At 61.4% G+C, this 19367-nt stretch overlaps 1 protein-coding gene across 2 annotated transcripts; it reads right to left on the minus strand.

The window, feature by feature from the left end:
- Positions 1-8490: 8490 nt before the first annotated feature.
- NKX2-3 (NK2 homeobox 3) lies at positions 8491-10341 on the minus strand. Of its 2 annotated transcripts, none has more exons than XM_014250171.2 (2): positions 9830-10341; positions 8491-9165 (listed from the first exon to the last, which is right to left on the minus strand). In XM_014250171.2, exons 1-2 carry the CDS (start codon positions 10170-10172, stop codon positions 8525-8527), a joined length of 984 nt encoding a protein of 327 aa, XP_014105646.2. In that variant the 5' UTR covers positions 10173-10341; the 3' UTR covers positions 8491-8524. The 2 variants fall into 2 exon arrangements, with proteins under 2 accessions (XP_014105646.2, XP_087915934.1); XM_088059808.1 differs by having other exon boundaries at positions 8491-9161; positions 9820-10341.
- Between the last annotated feature and the right edge of the window lie 9026 nt (positions 10342-19367).

The following is a 19367-nucleotide window of genomic DNA, read 5'->3' on the forward strand; positions in this document are numbered from 1 at the left end:
GCTTAGCAGATTTTTGCCCCTGAGTAATTGGATTAGTTTGATGCTTGATGAGCATCTCAAAGTGCTAATATCTTTTCCAGTCTAGTGGTAATTAATAGAATAACTTTTTTTGGAACATGTTAGTTGTCTTGATACCAGTTTATTTTAGGGTCCCACCCAACTATGGAGGTGTGAGCTGAGCACTGAAGTAGTGCCACATTGTGCTGACCTGCCCAGAGCAGATCTCTGGGTTTCTTGAACAAGGTGCTCGTGGGTGATGCCTGACTCTCCCAGTGCCTTCAGGCGTGGCATGTGTCCCACAGAGGCATGCCCAGAATAATTCCCTGGAGGAAATGCATTCACAGCTGTGGTATGTGCTGCCAGTGGGTATCTGGGTCGGATTGGAGCTGCTCCAGAGGATCTGCTGGCCTGGCCTGCACAGAAGACTGCTGGAGTGGGCTGTGGTGAGGACAGAGGGGTTTTGCTGTGGCTGGAAGAGCTGCTGGGTGAGCGAGAGGGATGTGCCACCCTCAGTGGTTTGGGCTCCAGCACAGCTGGAGGGCAGGGACCCCTGCACTGCAGGGCTGGGTGCTTGACACCCTGCCCAAGCCCCAGCCCAGCCCTGCACCCCCTTTCCCGTACACATCTGTCTTGCCCTGGTTCCTCACAGTGGTGAGGGAAGCTGAATGACCACCTATGGGATTTTTGATGGCTGCCTGGCAGGTCTGGATGTCCCTGGCACAGAGCAGTCACAACCACCACTCTGCAGGCTGGGTCCTGGTTGTGTGCTGTGCCCATCCTCTGCTCCCTGGCACAGGCTGCAAGCTCCTGAGCCCTGCTTTTTCCACGCAAGCAGAAGGATGAGAAACTCCTTAAAGACACAAAAGCCACAGGAGGTCAGGAAATTGAAATTTTCCCACTATTTCAGGAGCTGGGGCTTTAAGAAATAGTCTGAGTATTGCAAGATTTGGCAGCCGTGCAGCTCCTCCACCCAGGAGGGAAAAGCGGAGATGGCTGGGAGAGACCAGGGTAGGATTAGGTTGGGGGGCAGGGCATAAGACAGGAGTTTGCAGAAGATGGGTACAACTGAGCTTTGCCAGGACCGGTCTCTCTGCCCAGGAGCTGAAAACTGTTGGCAGCAGAGCTGCAGCTTTGCCTTTAGCCTTCACCACGCACTGGGGCAATGACAAACCCCATGGAGGGAAAGGCATAAACAGACTGGGGCTGGGGGAAGATTCACGCTATTAAATCCATCAGCTGCTGGAAGAAACTTTATGTCAGTGGATGAAGACATGACTGAAAGTTTCTCTAGGATGTTTTCCAGGAATAACTACCCACAGAAGTGCTGTGGGAGGCAGTGAGACCCCCAGGAACAGGCACATGCTAAGTCAGCACAGCCCAGAAATGCTGCTCTGTGAGCAATTGGCCTAAAGCGTTCCCCTGACAAGGGCACAGCCTTTCTGGTCTGCTGGTGCTTTGCCAGCGTACCCAGTAGCAGCTGGGTGTTGCCCAGTGCTGGCAGCAGCAGCCCTGCAGAGAATGGCACTGCCTGTTCTGGGTTTGACACTGCAGGGACAGAAGAGCTGCCACGGGCATTCCCAGATATCCCTTGGGCCAGGCCACAATGGACAGGAAAAATGTCAACCTGCTGCCATCTCTGAGCTGAATGTGTGGCACAAACTGAAGGCTGGCCATAGCAGGGTGCCGGGGTGGGGGTGTTCTCTTGCCAGACAGACTGGTTCCTCTGGCACCTTTGGCATGATGAGATGCTTGGAGGCAATGGAGTTATTGGCTGGTTCAGCTCTGGCCACTGCCTTTCCAAGGTCTGGTAATGCCTCAGTGTAGCCACACTGCTCTGGGTCTGTCCTATGGCCTCTTAGGTATTTGGCTGTGCTTCGAGTGAGATCTCTCCTCCTACAGCCTCTTCTGAGTAAAGAGACTATTTTTGGCTTTCCAGCAAGGAAGCAATGCTCAGCCCAGCAGAGTTTTGGAGACAATCCCTTTTCCTTTCACCTCCCTGCAGGATCCCCAGCCACATCCAGCACAGGCAGGGATTTGCTGCCTTGCCTTCCTGTGTCCAGCTGCCCCTTGAGCCCCGTCCTGGTGTGTTCTGGGTCGGGTGAGCCCCACAGTCCCTGAGCAGGCAGAGGTGGGAAGCACCACTGGCCTGGCCCTGCTCCAGGTGATAGGTGTGGGGCTGCGCAGCTGGCCTATGGCACAAGCCCAAACTATGTCAGGCAGCCTGAGGTTACTGTGCCAGGAGCAGCTCAGGAGCCCCCAGCTGCCTTCCAGGGGTAACTGGAGATGACTGCACTCCTGCAGGTTAAGGGCAGAGCTGGGATGAGGGAATCTGGGGGTTGAGGGTTCATCTTACTCAGAGAAAGAAGCGGGGGAGATCTCTCCAGTGTCTGTCCCTTACCTTCAGCTGGGGACGGTGGGCTCCTGAGCTGCTCCTGCCTTCATGACCCCACACAGGCCACTGGCGTCAGTGCTCAAGCTTTTGTGAGCCCAGCTCAGAGGGCAGGCAGGGGGACAAGAGCTCTGCCCCGGAAACCACATCCCTGTGCTCTGCCAGCACCCTGGGCTGCCCTGAGGTTTCCTGCCCCACAGCCCCTCTGCAGTGGATGCCTGACAGCCCCGCTCAGTGGGAGGAGGTGGCTGGAGCCCATGGGGAGCAGAGAGATGGGCTCCCAGCCTCCCTCCAGCCCCAGCCAGCCCTGGATCTGGGATTCCTCAGGGCTGTGTCAGACCCCAATAAAGTTGTACAAGTTCTCATGACCTCCCGGCCCTACAGCAGTGCTAAACACAATCGCCAGGGCTGCTGGACACAGAGCAGACATTGCCTCTGGTGGGCCTGGGAAAGCCCCTCCTGAGCCACATTGCTGCCTGAGTTAAACTGAAACAGCTCCGGGCTGGGCTGGTCCCCATCAGCCCAGCTCTGTCCAAGCATGGCAGTGCAGGGAATAGCCTGAAAGGCTATTTCCCTTTCTAGGCAGAGAATATACCCTGAAAGGTAAAGCTGAGGCTGAAAACCTTTCTTTTCTCTAGGGAACCACTGGAAGAAGCAATCCCCTAGGCTGGGCTGGAACAGCTCTTGGCATGTCTGCTCTGATGGGGAGATATTGGGTGAATATCCATGCTTAGTGCAGGCTTCTGTGTCAAATTCCCCCCAGCAAGGGACTGCAAAGTGACATCCTGGCTGGAACTGGGGTGTGGGCAGGTGACCTGTTGCACTGGGGAGACAGCAGAGGTGGGGAAGGAGCTGCTCCTGGGCAGCCCTATTCTGAGTGAACAGGGGTCACTCTTGCGGGAGTCCTCACATGGGTGAGGACAGCTCAGGTGTGCTGTGACACGAGCTTGGTCTGGGATCATCCTCAAAAGCAGCTGAAGCAATGGCTGTTCCAGGAGATTGGTGGAGACTTCAGCAGTAATCTGTGCAGCCCAGCATGCCTGCAGATACTGCACTGGCAGCCAGTGTCAGCCCCAGAGAAAGACTGCAATGCCCCCGGGGCAATACAGCTCTGGGACTGACACAGGAGACTCCTGGCAAGCACAGACCATGCCTGGCACGGCTAGGTGGGTGCCAGGAGAAATGTAAATCCAGGCACCTTTGGATGCCCATTAGACCTGAGCAGTATGTCACCTGGAGCATTGCCAAGGGCTGTAAAAAAGGTAGGGAAGTGGGCCAAAACTGGGCTGTGCCCCAATGTGGGACACAGCTCCCTCTGGTGAGGATGCAGCTGTGACGGGCACCAGGCGCTGGACACCAACAGCCATCCCGTGTCCTTGGGCAAGAACTTGCAGGGAGAGATCATCTGGAAGCTGCAGGCAGTGTCAGGGCATCAGAAGTTTAAGGGGGGCTCCTGGAATTAGGTGAATTGCACTGCTCGCTAGCAAGGGACCTGCACGGCGGCTGGAGGCTGGGAAGGGACACTGGCCTTGTCCCCAGCTCTCCCCTCGCAGCGGGGCCCGGGTGTGTGTGTGTGCACAGCCCCCGGTGCTGCTGCCCGTGGGGTGACACCCGCCTGCCCACGCAGCCAGCCCGGCCGTCCCGATGTCCCGTCTGTCCCGCTGTCCCTCCTAGCGGGAACCCCTCACCCTGCCCCGATGCTCCAGGGCTCCCACAAGCCTTGTGAGGGGACTCGGGCACCCCAAAGCGAGCCAAGGCCAGCTGCAGAAGCTCAGCGGCGGGGGCTGGCGGGGACAGAAGGGTGTCTGTCACTCCCTGTCCCCGGGCGCTGGCCGATAGATGGCGGTGCCGGATCTCGCTTGGGGACAGGCCCCGGGAGCGAGTGTCCCTGTCCCTGCTGGCAGCCCGCGGGACCCGAGCATCCCGGGCATCACCCCGGGACCCCGCTGGCCCCGGCACCGCCCGCCTGAAGGATCGTCCCCGGGAAAGTGTCTGTGGGTTTTATTTATTGCCTAGGCGGGAGATAGTGGTATAATGTCTCCGGGAAAGGCTCTGGCAGGACACAGGGGCAGCTTTGACCTTCAGCAGCACCCTGTTCTGGAAGGGATGAAGATTCAGTCCGCCTCCGCGGACAGGTCACCTGGATCCTTGGTTGAATCAGAGTGAATCCTTCGTGGGTCACCTGGATCCCTAGTGGCGGCACTGTGCCTGATCTCACCATTGCAGGAAGAAGAAACAGCTAAAACATGCAAGTCCCGTCACCTTGCTCAGTCAGGTGCAGTCATCTTGTGATGCAGTGACTCACCCACGGAAAGGAGGCAGGTCCCTGCCCCCTGTGCTGCGGGCATACAGTGGGAGAAAGCCTCGCTGGAGGCTCCACAGCACAATTACTATTGATTACCTGATCCATGGCTGACAACAGTCTTCTTGGCACTGGAGCGTTCTTTTGTGACAACCCCATATTGCCATTGCCAGGAGGAGCTTCCAGCATCTCCAACACCTGATAGCTCCACAGAGCCCCAGTGGCCAAGCAGCCTCAGCAGCTCCCAGCTCAAGCGCTGGCAGGGGTGGCTGCAGTGGGAAGCTCTGCAGAGCAGGCAGCAGGAGGTGGCTATGACCAGGATGAAGTTCTTCCAAGTAGCAGAACTCAGTGATGCCTGCCCAGATCCACAAGCAGCCTGACCAGCCTCACTGGGATCAGGCATCTCCCTCTGCACCTTGCTGACGTCAGCTCCTTGCTGACGGCTGCAAGTGAGTGGTGGAGACAGAAGAATGAAGGATAAGAGGGGGAAGGATGACCTCAGCAGTAGGGAGGGAGAGAGAAAGGGGAAAAGATGAAAAGATGAAAGGGAAGGGGAAGGAGAGGAAATCAGAGCATATCTGTGGACCTGCAGAAGGAACAACACTGCTTCTGTGTGATCCTGAGCATAACAGAAAAGCCACAGAAAACCAGCAGTAACTAGGTTTTAGTTGTAGCCTCCCTAGAAGCCACTAGATGCAGATAAGTTCTGCTCATGGGCTCCTCCTTGTACAGGAAACTTGAATAAAAAACACAGCTGGAGCCTGCACACAGAGTGGGTCTGAGGCCTGGGAGTTAAAACCTAGCTGCCACAAAGGTCCCTCCCTTCTTTTAAATCAGTGCACTTAGAGAATCTCATTCCTGTTTGAAATCAATCAGCACCTTCACAGCTTGATTCCAAAATAGCAGTAAATCCCCCAGTCAACCGGGAAGAAACACGTATCCTCTGTCCCTTGTCTGTGGCCATCCTCGTCCCTCCCTCCCTGATGTCCCTCTGGCTATGGCACCACCACAGCAGGACCATGCCAAAGGAATTTCCACCAGAGATTTCCCTGTGCCTCTCACCCTGCTGGAGGCATCCAGCTTCAACCTCGGATGTGGGGGACAGGGTGCATCATGGGCTGGTGCTGCCTCCAGCACAGCCACGCAGCAACTTCCCTCCATTGTGTCTCCCCTCCCTGGCCAGCCGGCCCAATCTGCAATCTCCCACCATCTCCCTCCCACTGGCCTCTGCCGGCTGTTCCTCCTCCTTGGAGCGTTCCACTTCCGCCGCCCTGATCTGGGCCCTCCAGTACCGCAGTCTCTTTGTGCTGTTCTGGTCGTCCCCATCAGCTCAGGAGCTTTGGGCGAGGCTCTGCAGAGGGGTCCCTCCCACTAATCCCTTGCCCTTCCTCCAGTCTGAGCTGGTGGGACAGCTGGGACATGTCCCAGGAATGGGGCTTGCTGTGGTGGACATCTAGAAACTTCCAGCGCCATGCGACATCAGCGTGCAGTCAGGCCTCTCGGAACCCCTGACTGGGCACTGTTCCAGCTCCACGGAGGGACAGAGGGGTCAGGGTTGTGACCAGGAGCAAGTGGAGAGTGCTCTGCTATGGACGGGTACTGCTGGTGCTGGATCATGCTGGCACTGCCCCGCATCACCCCTTGCAACACGGCTGTGAGGTCCCTGGGTGTCCTTTAGCTTTAAAGAGCTGTCTGTGCTCTAGAGACTGTGACTACGGACCTGGGCAGCATGTCCCATGCTGGGGCTCTGGCCTCAGCCAGAGGCTCTGGGTGCTGCCGAGATGCAGTGGATTTCTCATCAACTGCCATGTACTTTGAGGGGATGTGTTACGCTGGGAACTCCTCTCACACGTCCTGATTTTGGAGGAGCTTCTATTGTGGTTATGGTTCCTCTGGCTTGCACGCTGAAGTATGAACTCACATGGGTCCCTATTTTTGCAGACAACAGTCTGGCAGAATATGGAGGAAAATGCAACTCCTTCCTATGGCAGAGACAAATTTCTCCAGCCTGACTGCTGCTGTGAAGAAAGCGCATTACCTTTGTTCTTTGCTATCCTGTTTCTACCCACGAGACCACAGGGCCTTAACCACTCATCTCTGGAAGCCAAGAGCAGGGCCTGGGCTTCCTCTCCTGCGACACCTTACTGCCATCCAGCAAACAATCAGCTGGGCGTGCCGCATCCTCTCCCAGCGGCGGCCCCGTGAAGCCTGCCGGCCTCGGGGTGGCTCGCGGGACAGTGGGGTGCGGTGCCGAGCCAGGCTGGGAGCCGGGGCCTGCGGCTTGCCTACTCTGTCCCCGCAGTGGAAAGAATTTCTCCGGTTCCTTTCAAACAGCAAACCCCAAAGGTGCACGTTCAGCCTGAACGGTGGGAATGTGCGGCATAAAACTCGCGGTTATAAACGTCAGCGGTCGTTACCTGCCGCTTCTCCGAGGACAGAGCCAGCTCCTCTGCTCGGGACAGAGGGACTGTCACACAACACACATGGGGGGGGACACGCTGGGCACCGCTGGGTTAGGGGGGTGGCACAGCGAGCCCCTGGTGTGCGTCCGTCGCGCCGGCTCCAAGAAGGCTCCGCTGGAAACACCTTCGGAGAGGCAGCGTCGCGGCCGGGCAGATGTGCGGGACAGCACGGGAGAGCTCCCGGCGCCTTTGGTCCCCGCTGCCGCCCGGGGTGCCCCAGACGGCCGGTGCTGCCGCGCCGCTCCGCGGGTGCGCGGCCCTCCCCGGCGCGGCTCCGGCCCCGGCGGCGGGGCTCGGCAGGACCCGCACGGCAGAGGCACGGCCGCGGCCACCGCCCCGAGAGCGCCTCGGTGGCGACAGCAGGACGGGGCGGCCCGGGACGGGGCGGGCGACAGGCGACCCCGCGGCCGGTCCCGTGGGGCTCGGGGGCCTCGGCCGCCCCCTCCCCCTGCAATCGAGCGAAATGGCTGAACATGTAGCAATAATGCCCCGGCATTCAGGCTGCCCGGCCCGGCCGGCCCTAATCAGCGGCCCGCGGACCCCCCTCCTCTTCCCCTGCGCTCCCAGAATGGGGAACAAAACCCAGCACGTTTCTGCAGCCCCCGCGCATAAAGCGCCGGGCCTGGGCCTCAGTGGGGGGCAAAGCGGCCCGTCAATCTCGGCGCCGGGGCCCCTTTGTCCCTCGCCTCCCTGCCACACCTTTTGTTCCCGAATCCAATAAGCGCCTATTCCCGCTACCTTCCTCGGCGGCTCCTTTCAGCGCCGGCCCGTCGGCCACAATGGGCCCGGCTCTGAGCTACGCGGCCCCATTCAGCGCCCTTGGCACGCTCACAAGCCGGCCGGGCCGCCCTGCCCCGCGGGCACGACGCGGCGACCGCCCCGCCGCCGGGCACGGGCCCCGGCCCCTCCGCCGGGCACCGGCCGGTGGACGAAGGAGGGATCGGGCGGCGAGTATTGCACCTGGTTTATTGACTGACTGGGCGAGCTGGCGCTGGCAGTGACCGATACAGAGTAGATAGAGGGGCCGCGGCACTAGCGGGCCCCGCCGTCGGCTTTTTACAAGCAAAGCTGCTCCGCTGGCGCGGCGCGATCGGCTCCGGCCCGCCCGGCCGTCGCGGCGGCTCCGCGGGGCGGCGGCGCTTCGCTGCGGGCTCGCGGGGCCCCGTCCTGCCGCGCGGGCCCGCTCCGTCCGTCGCCGGCCCCGCAGCGATGCTGGCGGGAGCGCCGGGGTCCCGCCGCGCCGTCCCGCAGCCCCTCCGCCTCAGGTCCAGGGCGCGTGGCGCGCAGCCGGGCTGCGGTGCGGCTGCTAACGGGGCCGCGGAGCCGCCGGGCCGTCCTGTCGGTCCCCTCCCGACCCTCACTGCGTGCGGGCTACCAGGCCCGGATGCCCTGCAGTGCGCCCTGGCCGCAGGAAGGCCCCGCCGCCGGCTGGTGCAGCGGCTGGCCGCCGCCGCTGAAACCCCCCAGGCCGCCCACGTTCACGAAGGGGCTGGCGGCCGCCGCCGGGCTGCAGGCGGCTTGCATGGACGCGCCGCCGGTGCCCGCCGGGTAGGTGCAGCCGTAGCCGGGGTTGTAGGAGGCAGCGTTGCCGTAGCCGTAGGCGGGGAAGCCATTGTAGGAGTAGGGCCCGTTGTACGCCGAGCTGTAGCCCTGCGACCCGCCGAGGCACGGCTTGCCGTCACGGACCAGCACGGGCACGGCCACCCTGCGCGGCGGCGGCGGGGCCGCGGGGCCGCCCAGCTCCAGAGACTTGTCCTGCCGCTGCCGCTTGCACTTGTAGCGCCGGTTCTGGAACCAGATCTTCACCTGCGTGGAGGTGAGCTTGAGGCTGCTGGCCAGGTGCTCCCGCTCGGGCGCCGACAGGTAACGCTGCTGCTTGAACCGACGCTCCAGCTCGAAGACTTGCGCCTGGGAGAAGAGTACGCGCGGCTTCCTCCGGCTCCGCTGCTTCGGCCTCTCCGTCTCCTCCGCCTTCTCCGCTGCGTCTAGCGGCTTCTTCAGAACGCAGCTCTCTGTACGGGGGAGGACAGGTCACGGGTGCGCCTCGCCGACGCCGAGCGCTCGCTGTTCCCGACGGGCCCCACCGGCGGACGAGAGCTCCGCGCCGCGCCCCGGCCGACCCCGCGCCCGTCGGGGCACCGCGCTGCAGGCGGGGACGCAGCGCTGGGACCGGTCGTCTCCGGCACCGCCTGTGTTTGCGAGGGCCCGATTCGGGCGGCAGGGTCGGGCACGTTCCCGCATCTCCGGGCCGACTGCGGCGGCACCGCTGCGGCGCCGCGAGGCGAGCTCCGGGCCGCGTCGCGCACAGCGCCGGGCACCTGCTACGCCGCCGGGCCCCACCGGAGCGGGTGCGGATTTGGCCTAACCCGACCCATTCCTCCCCGCCCGCTACCGAAATTGCAGAGCGCGGGCCTGATCCGGCACCTCCGAACCGGGGCCGTGAGGAGGCACTCCCCCGGGAGGAGGCGAGCGAGGCGCGGAGGAGGGCGGTGGCAGCCCCGCGATGTGCCTGTCCCGGCTCGACACGGCCAAGGGACGTGGAGCGGGCTACAGTGCCAGGACCTGGGCTTCGCGGGGCGATGCCCGAGGTCTGGGAACGCACCACGGGAAGCCAGCGCGTGGCCTGTCCCGGCGGGGCGGTGCAGTGCGGGGAAGCGCGGCGGAGCCGATACTCACTTGGATCTCGGATCGCCGAGTCCAGCTCTTCTCCCGGGCCGGGGGCCTCGCAGGAGCCACGCAGCACGGCGTGAACGTAGTTGTCGGCGGAGATCCGCGCGTCCGCCTGGCTCCCGGGCGCTGCCATGGGGCTCAGGTAGGAGAGCTTTTCCTCCTCCTCTTCCTCCTCGCCGTCGGAGAAGCGGGCGCCGTCGGCGGCCGCCAGCAGGCAGGCAGCGGGGTGGAAGTGGTGCTCCAGGTGGTGCGGGAGCTGGGCCCCATAGTGCGGGTCCTGCTGCTGCTCCAGGTTGAGGATGTCTTTGACAGAGAAGGGTGTGGAGGTGACGGGGCTCGGTAACATCATCGGGGCACCGCAAGCGGACAGGCAGTCCCGCGGGCCCGGCGGCGCTCGGGTGGCTGCTCGGCGGGGAGCGCCGCGCCCGGTGCGGGGGGAACAGGCAGCACCGAGAGACGAGGGGCCGCGCCTGCTTCTGTCTAAGTTGCCTCCATTAGCTCGGCGCTGGGGGTCTGCGTTTTGTTACAGCTTCTGCAGGGACAGCCAAAGGCTCGGGAGCCTCCTCTGCCCCGGGCCGGCACGTCACGGCAAGGAGGGGCCGGGGGCGGCCTCGCCATTGGAGAGAGGGGGAGGCAGAGCCGGCCCCCTGCCCGGCTCCGGCCGCCCGGCCAGAAATAGCAATGTATTAAGGTTGCACTCGGGGAGGCTGCTTCCCCGCAGAGCGCCCCGCCGGCCCGGCACCCGCCCGGCGGGCGCGGGGACAGTGCGCCGGGGTCGGGGTCCCCGCAGAGAGCCCCGGCAGCCGCCGCCGCGCCCCCCAGTGCAAAGCACGTGTAGGTAGGTAGGGACCCCCGCCCGGGCGCGCCCCGCTGGCCCCTGCCCGCACACGGCTTGGTCCGGCCCCGGCAGGGGCCGACATGTGCGGCCCCTACGGCCCGGCCTCCCCGCCCCACCAGCACGGCCCCGCAAGTGCCTCCCGTGGCCCAGGACGCGTAGCGGAGGGGAGGTTCGCCTCCGCCACCCCACACCGCTCCCGCAGCCGACGGCGACCCCGCCGCCCCGGACGGGCCGTAGCCATGCGATGTACACGTAGCCGACCCACTCCGCATCCCCCTGCAGCCCCGGTCCCTCCGCCGGTGCCCCCGCAAATACCCCCGCGACGGGGCAATCTGCAGGCCGGCCCAGCTCGCCGCAGCCGGTGCGACACTCGTTCGCACAGGGGAAAGCGCGCTTCGCCGCCGCCGGATCGGGCCCCGCAGCCTGCGACCGCTAGGCCCAGTCGGGACGGACCGGCCCGGGCCGGGTGGGCAGCCCGGGACTGCGGTAACGCGGGGCTGGATGAGGAGCGCGATACCGCGATCGTCGGCGTTTCCTTTCGTTGATTTTCGTTTTCTTTCGTTTCGTTTCGTTTCATTTCGTTTCGTTTTGTTTCATTTCTCCCGCCGGTAACGGGCGGCCAGCGGCTCCGTGGAGCCACCTCGCCTCCGTGCCGGCGGGTGACGCACCGAATGAGCCCGCTGTACTGTTCCGCATTGAGAGTCCCACGGCCACAGGGCTTCGCCGGGCACCGACCGAGCCCCCTAATGCGAGGGGTGCTGCGGCCCCTCGGTGCTCCCCGCGGCCCCCGGACTTTTGCAGGGGCTCTGAGCTGCCGCGGCGAGGGGAGCGGGCGCACCGAGGGAGAGGCAGGGGATCCTTGGTGAGATTTTTCGTTGTGATTAAAATCCTGCTGCCCCGCAGGGCTTGGATCGGCGACGAGGGGAGGCCACCGGAGCCGGGCGCGTACGCCGGGCAGGTGAGTGTCCCGGCGCCGGGGCTTCGCGGGGCCTTCCCGGGACTTTCTCTCATGTTGTTAATGTCCGACGGTACCACCGTTTAGTGGCTTTGTCGTTGCTCTCGTATCTTCGTCTTTTTGCACTCCTCAGAGACGTATTTACTGGGGGCGCAGCCCGGGACAGGAGTCCGAGTCCCGCGCACTTCACCGCAGCTCATGTGCTGCCGGTCCCGCGGCGGGGCCGGTTCCCGTTCCCGCGGCGCCCCGCACCGCTGCCACCACGCAGCTGCAAACCCCTAGCCATAGAAATACGACGATTTAGTAGATTTTTCTCGCGGCTCCCCGCCCGCTCCCCGTGCGAGACGCCTTTCTGCGGTCCGGGCGGTGGACAGGGAAGGGCGTCCGCAGTAAGGAGGCCTGATCGGGGCCCGACTCTGCCCCGAACCGCCGGTGCCCAGAGAAGCTCGGAGCTGCCTCGCTGCCGGGACCCCGAAAAAAATTAGTAACAATTAGCTCCTTATCCGTGTTACACATCCGCCACCGTCCCGGGCCACTCCCGCCCGCCGCGGGGCCCCGGGCCCGGTGGCAGCACGGCGAGCGGCCGGGCTCTGCACAGCGCCGCGCTTCCCGGGAGCTCCGCTGCGGCCGAGCTTCCCGGCGGGGAGAACAGTGTGAAGGGCCGGTGCCCTCGGTGGTGGCAGCCATAAGAACTGCCGGGCCACCGCCGATATCCGCCTGCCCGTCCGGCTGCGGGAGCAGCAGCCGCCGTGCCGAGGGCGGGGGCCGCGCCCCGGCAGGGTCTGGCTCGTTTGGCGCCATGGCGCTCCCGGCCGCACGGGGATCCCGGACGGGCTGAGCGCCGGGCGCGGCCTGCGGGCTCTGGCAGCCCGGGTCGGGCACAAACGGCGCATCGGGACGTCTCCCTCGTGGTACGAGTGGTTCTCCCGCTGGGACCCAGTCATTTGTGCTGCTGCCGGCCACACGGACTACTCGGGGAACCCGCGCCCGACGGACGGAGCAAGCCGCGGCCGAGCCTTCCTGGGCCGCCTCATGTTCCACCCGTCTCCTGGTACAGTAACTGTGCCCGCGCTTTCTCCCCATGGCAGCATCCCCTCTTTAGTGGAGGTGGATCAGTGGTGAGTTCCCGGCTGGGAAAGCCATGGAAGCGGGGAGATGGTCGGGCCCGATCGTGCCCGTACCGAGGCGGCTGGCGCCGAGGAGCACGACCGGACCGGGGCGAGCGGTGCGGAGTTACAGAAGCCAGGGGGAGGAAGGAGCAGGGCAGCCCTGGTACCTGCCGGCGGGTCTCAGACCGGGATGCGGCTGCAGGGCTTTCCCAAGCCGGCTGGGCTGGGGTCACCGGGCTATTAATGGTTATTTTATTTATATCATTAGCGGCGTCCCCTGAGCTCTGTTTACAGCAGGCCTTGTTGTCCCGGCCGTTCCTGCGCTCTGTTTAGACAGGGGATTATTGTAATGGATGGAGCTCGCCGTGCGGATGCTGCAGCGGAGCCAGGAGAGCCAAGAGCCTCCCCTTCGGGCCCGGGGGGCGAGCAGCAGCCCCGCTGCGGCCGCGCACCCCGCGGCGGGCGGGCGAGGGAGCGAGCAGCCCGCTCCCGCCCGAGGGTCCCGGCCGCAGGCAGCCCGGTAGCAGCGGCCGCGGCCGGGGGTCTCGCTCGGGGCGATGCTATCAGCACCAGGGCTGCTAATTGCTCCATTAGTCTCGCGGGTGCGGAGTGCTGGAGCCGGCCCCGCGCTAATGGCCGTAAACAAACAAACACGCTAATCCGGCCCTGTCTCCAGCCCCCGTGCTCGGGGAGCCAACGGGGCACGGCGGCGGGAGGCTGGGCGGGCGGCACCCACCTGCCCGCCGCCCCCGGAGCCCGGCGGCCCGCGGGCTGGGGCCGCAGCCGGAGCGGGCCCGCGCCGCCGGGAGCTGCCCCCCGCGCCCGGCTCTATTTACACAGAGCCTGCCCTTGTGTAAACGCTGCGCGCCGTGGTTTATCTCAGGGCCGGTCTGGTTCTCGTTCTCTGTCAGCAGCGCCCGGTGAAGGATGGCCCTTTCCCAGGAGTTCGGTCCTGATTTATGTGAGAACCGCAGCGCGCCGGGGACGCCCCCGCACGGCGGGGCCGGCGACGCGGAGAGGCGGCGGGTCTCGGAGCAGCGAGCCGCCGCCGGGGCTGCCGGTGGGGCCGTGCCCCGTGCAGCCCGCAGCGGCTCCGCACGGCTCGGTCACCTGCCGGCAGCGGTCCGGTCCGGTCCGGCACGGCGCTCCGCCCTCTCCCGGGTCCGTCTCTCTTCGCACGCAGCCTCGGCGCCTCTCGGGGTTCTCAGGGCGCGCCCTGAGGGGCTCCGTGAGGAGCGCACCCAGAGTGGCTCCGCCAGCAGCGCCCAACCCGGACTCACTCCCTGAGTGTGCCCACCTGGTCCCAGAGGAAAGGATAGCGTTTATCCCTGCCCTGCTGCTTGCACAAGAATGGCTCTTTTTCACAACTTTGAAAAGAAACGATATCTGTATTCATTAGGAGGGAAGAGGGCTTCTGCAGACCGCGGAGCCGGGTCCAGGTAGGGGATGCAGCATGCTCACCAGCCAACAGGCTGTCTCCATCTCCCGCTGCTGTGTCCCATCTGTGCCCAGACCATCCTGTTCACTCAGGTCTGTCACTTGACACCTGCCTGCATCTCTCCAAATCCTCAGAACCTGCTGGCTTGGTTTGGCCAAGAACCACCCAACTAATGCCCATTTTCTTAAGAAATACATCACTGCACGTATCTGCTTTTCTTCAGTATTTTTTTTGCTCCATTGACATTGGCTGATTTGCTTCACGGTTCTTGCAGGGATACATGGCTTGGAAATATATCCTGAAACAAAGCCTCAGTGAAAAATAAATGTGTTTTCTAAAGGTCAGAATGAGAGTCTAGCATCATACACATATATTTTCAAGGTGGGAGGTGGGTTTGAGGGATACCAGTATGAGTGAAACATTCAGTGTTCAGCACTTTGAAGGGTGGGAGCAGCAAATGCAAGGGTGCTGCCCATTGCAGCAAAGGAAACTCAGTAGGCTTGGACACCAAAGGGGAGGTTGCCCTTGATTTCAGTGCCTGATGGGCCTCTGAAACTGAGGCTGACATGTTGAGCTTGGTGAGGGCCAACTTGCAGGAGCAGGTAAAGGTCATCATTCATCTAAGGCAAGGCAGGATAGGAAGTGCCAGTGCCAAGGACCCCCTCCTGCCTGCTTTTATGTGGCAACTCTTGTGCACAAAGGACATCCAGGCTTCACAAAGCTACCCTGCTGCACAACACAGCCCCATGACCGTGGACGTGCAGAGGGTAGCAAAACACCTCTTCCTCTGGAGTAGAAGCTGTCATAAATCACAGTTACTGACCGTGCGATGAGAGGGTCCCCCGTGCAGCAAAAGGAGGACAGTGCTGCAGGCACACTTACACCACCCTGTTGGTGGAGCACACCCCACAGCCTTTCTGGGAGTACCTTTGCCCCGTGTCTCAGAAGCCATTGCTGTGTGCTTGTGTCCGTGAGGTTGAGAAGCTGAGCTGGGATTCATCCTTCAGCAGAGGCCCAGCACGAGGCTTGCTCACTGCTCGCATCCACAGGCCTGCGTACCACTTGCATCCCATAGCACTTAAGTGGAGCCTAAGTGGACCCCGGGCCTTGTGCTGGCGACCTGCCCAGTGCTGGATTTCAGCTCCGAGCCCAGGCCTGCCGCTCTGATTCATGCACGTAATCCCGCTGAGGTCAGCGGGTTTCATCCTGCTCCCACCACAGCCCGCGGGACAGTTCACACGAGAGTGGCAGGGTCAGGCTCTGTGTTTGCATGTGCCACAGAAAATGGAACAATTAAGATTAAACCAATTAAATTTTAACAGGTCTGGAAAGCGTTTTATTACATAATAAACTGGAGGGATTAACCGTGTCGGGCTTTGCTGCGTGTGTGCTGCCGGAGTGGTTCCTTGCTGTCCGCAGCACTTGGTGTTCCTCCGGGCTCGGGACCTCCCTGTGCAGAGCTGGGGCCGGCTCGCTGGCAAACACAGGGGGCTGGGAATGCAGCTGCATGCTGCTCCTGTCCAGCACTCTCCCAGAGCATTCTGGGTGTAATGCTTTTCTTAGCCCAAGCAAAGCATTTTCTAGAAGAAATTTTGCAAATGACATGGTGGCTATTTCTATGGCTTCCTTCGGGGAGAGGGAAGCCCTCACACTTCTGTACAGGCATGCTGGTGAGGAGCAAGTGGCTGGGCTGGCTCTGTGCAAGGTGGTGACAGATGTCTCATCTTGGAAACAGAGCTGATAAGTTACTCTTGTTTAGGGCATCTGCCTGGCAGCCAGTCTCCACTTCTCTCCCTGCTTAATCAAGGATCCTCTGGCTGTTCCCATGCAGATGAAGTCATCCTGGCCATGGCTACCCCAGAGCTGGCAAATGTGAGCAAGAAATGGTACACAGGTCTGGGTTTGCCAGGGTGGTTTCAGGGTAACAGCTGAAAAAGGATGCAGGAACCAGCTTTGGCAGAAATTATGCTGCAGCCTTAGCTGAGCACATGCATAAGGTGGTGCACAGGCCTCTGTGTGGTGGCATTCCTTGGCTCTGCTGGCATTTGTCTATGGGGCTGACCTTTGCTCCAAAGGGGCACCCACAGCCAGTGGCTGTTGCACTGTTTTGCCTTCTCAACTGTAATTTGCTGCTGACCAGCTCAGGAGGATTAGACACAAATATCCTGTGTCATACAATAACCTGCCTTTGGGGGCTAGGGAGGGAGATGGGGCTGGGGAAGATCATAATTTCTGTCTCTTCTGGGTAAATATGGGTCAAAAACCTATCAGGCTCAGTCCAAAGGCATTTTTCACTATCCTCCCAGAGGCCACAGCAGGCCAGTTTCCAAAGCTGGGTTTTTCTCTAGAAGGGTTTTTCCCAGAAGTAGAATGTAGAAGTAGAATGGTTGCTGTGGCTGGAGACTGGGCATGTTCAGCAGCAGTGAAGGCAAGCTGCTCCCTGGCTGATTACCATGTCTGGAAAGGTTAATGGCAGAGCATGTGCTTGGCCTGCACATGTCTAATAAATACCCATTCTTTTGGGTTTTTTAAAAATACTTTTCTTATTTAGCTGTGGCTGCTCGTGTGGTTCCCTCCTGAACCCAGATCCTTACCGACAGCTGCTGTATAAATAGGGCAGCCCGTGTCCCACACAGGGGAAGGCAGGTAGGAGATTTGAAAGCTTCTGTTAATAGTTTATCTCTGAGTCTGCCTAATGAATTATCCTGGCAATTACTGTGCAGAAATTGTTAGTGTATCCTGATGATTCAGAACTTTCTAACAACAACTCTGGACCAAACTATAAACTGTTTTTCTATCTTGGAGTGGAGACTTGAGAGAGGACTCCTAATTGTTCTCATCCCCTCAGGGGCCAGAGCTGGATTATCCCACACAGGCTTCTCTGCAAACTTGTTTTTAGTCTATCAGTGGGCCCTTTGCCAGACCAAAGAGATGAGGAACTGTTTTCCAGATTTAAATCCCCCCACCTCTACCCTTCCACTCCACTTACACCTCTGAGGAAGAGCATGGATTAGAAAGGATTTGCCCTCATGGGGCTTTGGATTGGGTTAGTGAAGATCTGTCTTTAAAAGCATTGCCTTTTTTGTTTTATCCTGTGTAAACCTGACTCCCAGCTTTACATAGGGAACAGGCAGAAGTGAAGTGCTGTGTTGTTCAGAGAGTAGAAATCTCCCATTTCTTTTGAAATACCTGCCTTTAAATGGCATTTCCTCCTGGAGACAATGGCTTAACATGAAGGACAAGCAGGTGGGATGAACAAGGGTGGTGTTCCAGGAGCAGGACATGGCTGGACCCCTCCTGCTGTGGTTGCTGTGCTTCAGCTGTGCATACAAGAGGCTGGATGGCTCAAAGGCTCAGCCAAAATAGTCCCTGTGCCAGCACTGACAGGGCAACCTGGATCTCTTGATACGGTTCCTGTCTTGTCCCCGTTGATGTCCCAGCACGCTGGAAGCCATGGGTATCCAAGCATGTCCGGGATGCTCTCCCCAGGACCCATCCTGGTGCTCTCCCCCAGGATCCATCCTGCACTGTATGACCCATGCAGAGGTGCTGTGTCGAGCTAGTGGTTTGCAGGCACTGGGGCCATGGCAAAAGTGGTGGGGAGATCGCATGGGGCCAAAGTAGGTCTGCCCTTCCTCATCCTTCCCTCGCCGGGGAGGCAAAAGGCCACACCACTGGCCATGCCCTGTCCCACTGGAAGCACTGACGCCTGTCTGGCTGCCAGGACACCCCGCCAGCCCCATCCCAGGCACATTCCCTGCGCCCAGCAGTGGCAAGTGGGCTCCGTGCCGCATCCCAGGGCCCAGGCTCCTTTCTCCAAACATCCCTCCCACCGTGCACCCATGGTACCCCCGCCGCTCACCCACGTCCGCCCCGCGCACCCGCCCTTGCTGACGGTGGGGAAAGTAGGAGCCGTGTCCTTGCGCTGACCTTCATCTGACCTTCCAGTAACGCTCGAGAAACCCTCGGAAAGGCTTTCTCATTGTGCAGCCCCAGGGTTTCCAGGGAATTAGTCAGCAGGCTGGAATTGTGCTCTGTGTATGTGACCCCCCCCTTATCCCCCTCTCCTGCCTCTCCCATCCCTGGAGCCGGACCGGTCCAAGAGATATGTTGCCAGGGTGACAGCGAGGTGTGATGGATGGACAGAGAGTGGCTGTGGAGTGGCAGGGCCGCTGGTCAGTAACCCAGGGCTGTGTTTATAAGAAGGAAGAGGCTGTTTCCTGGAGCTAACATAATGCAGCTCTAAAAAAGGCAGGGGAAATACATCATGCGAGGGGAGCGCGGCCCAGGGAGGGGAGGGCCACGGGGAGCTCAGCACCACAGCGAGCCTCCAGGTCAAGGTGCCTTTGACAGGGGCCTTTTTTATAGGCCATTTGCGTGAGAGTTCGCTGCTGTTTCTCTGCAGCCCTGACAGCGGCTCAAGGCCCAGCCGGGGTTTGGGGAGGGTCTAATCTAAACTCGCCGATTTCCAGCCCTTCTCCTGCAGGACCCGCTGATTTATTTGGAAAATAAATAATCGACACTGACTATTGTTTCGTTGCTGTGGAGTGACAATCCCCCGCCCTTGACGTGGGGCTGTGCCCTATCCCACAGCTGTGGGAGCTGTGGAAGGACCCTGATGCTCAGAGAGAGAGTGGCTTAGTTCACTGCTTCCATCTGCCCCCACCTCACCACGCCCGGGAAGGGGCGATTCTTGTGGCTGTGCTCCCTGCATCTGGGGCATCACTCTCTGTGCTCATTGTGCTGGACTCAGAACTGGGGCCATGGCGACCAACTGGAAAGGCAAGGGAATATCCCACCCTCCTTCCCAAATGCCAGCTGTGGCAGTTTTGCTTCCTTGAGCCACACTGCAGGTGTGTGAGGCTCTTGTGCCCAGCGCTGGCATCTCCCCCAATGTGGAGCCAGGGTGTCTGGGGCCCCACACACCTGCTGCTGCCTCAGCAGTGGGGTCATTCCCATGGCTCATGTCACCTCTGAGCCCAGCAACCATGCTCCTGCTAATGTCACCCCTTCTGCTGGAGGGTCTGGTTCCAGGAGAAGCTGCCACTCCTGGTTCAGCAGATACGAGTTTTGAGTTTTCACTCCCCAGCCAGCAGTGTGGGAGCTGAATCACCCAGGCAGACTGGGACCCCAGGGCCTTAATCATCAGGACTAAGCAGAAAGCAGCATCCTAGAAAACAGACCCTGATTCTTCCCTACCACCA

This window comes from Pseudopodoces humilis, chromosome 9 (assembly GCF_049639895.1).
Source record: "Pseudopodoces humilis isolate 2021_Gansu_Grassland_sample_001 chromosome 9, ASM4963989v1, whole genome shotgun sequence".
NCBI lineage: Eukaryota > Metazoa > Chordata > Aves > Passeriformes > Paridae > Pseudopodoces > Pseudopodoces humilis.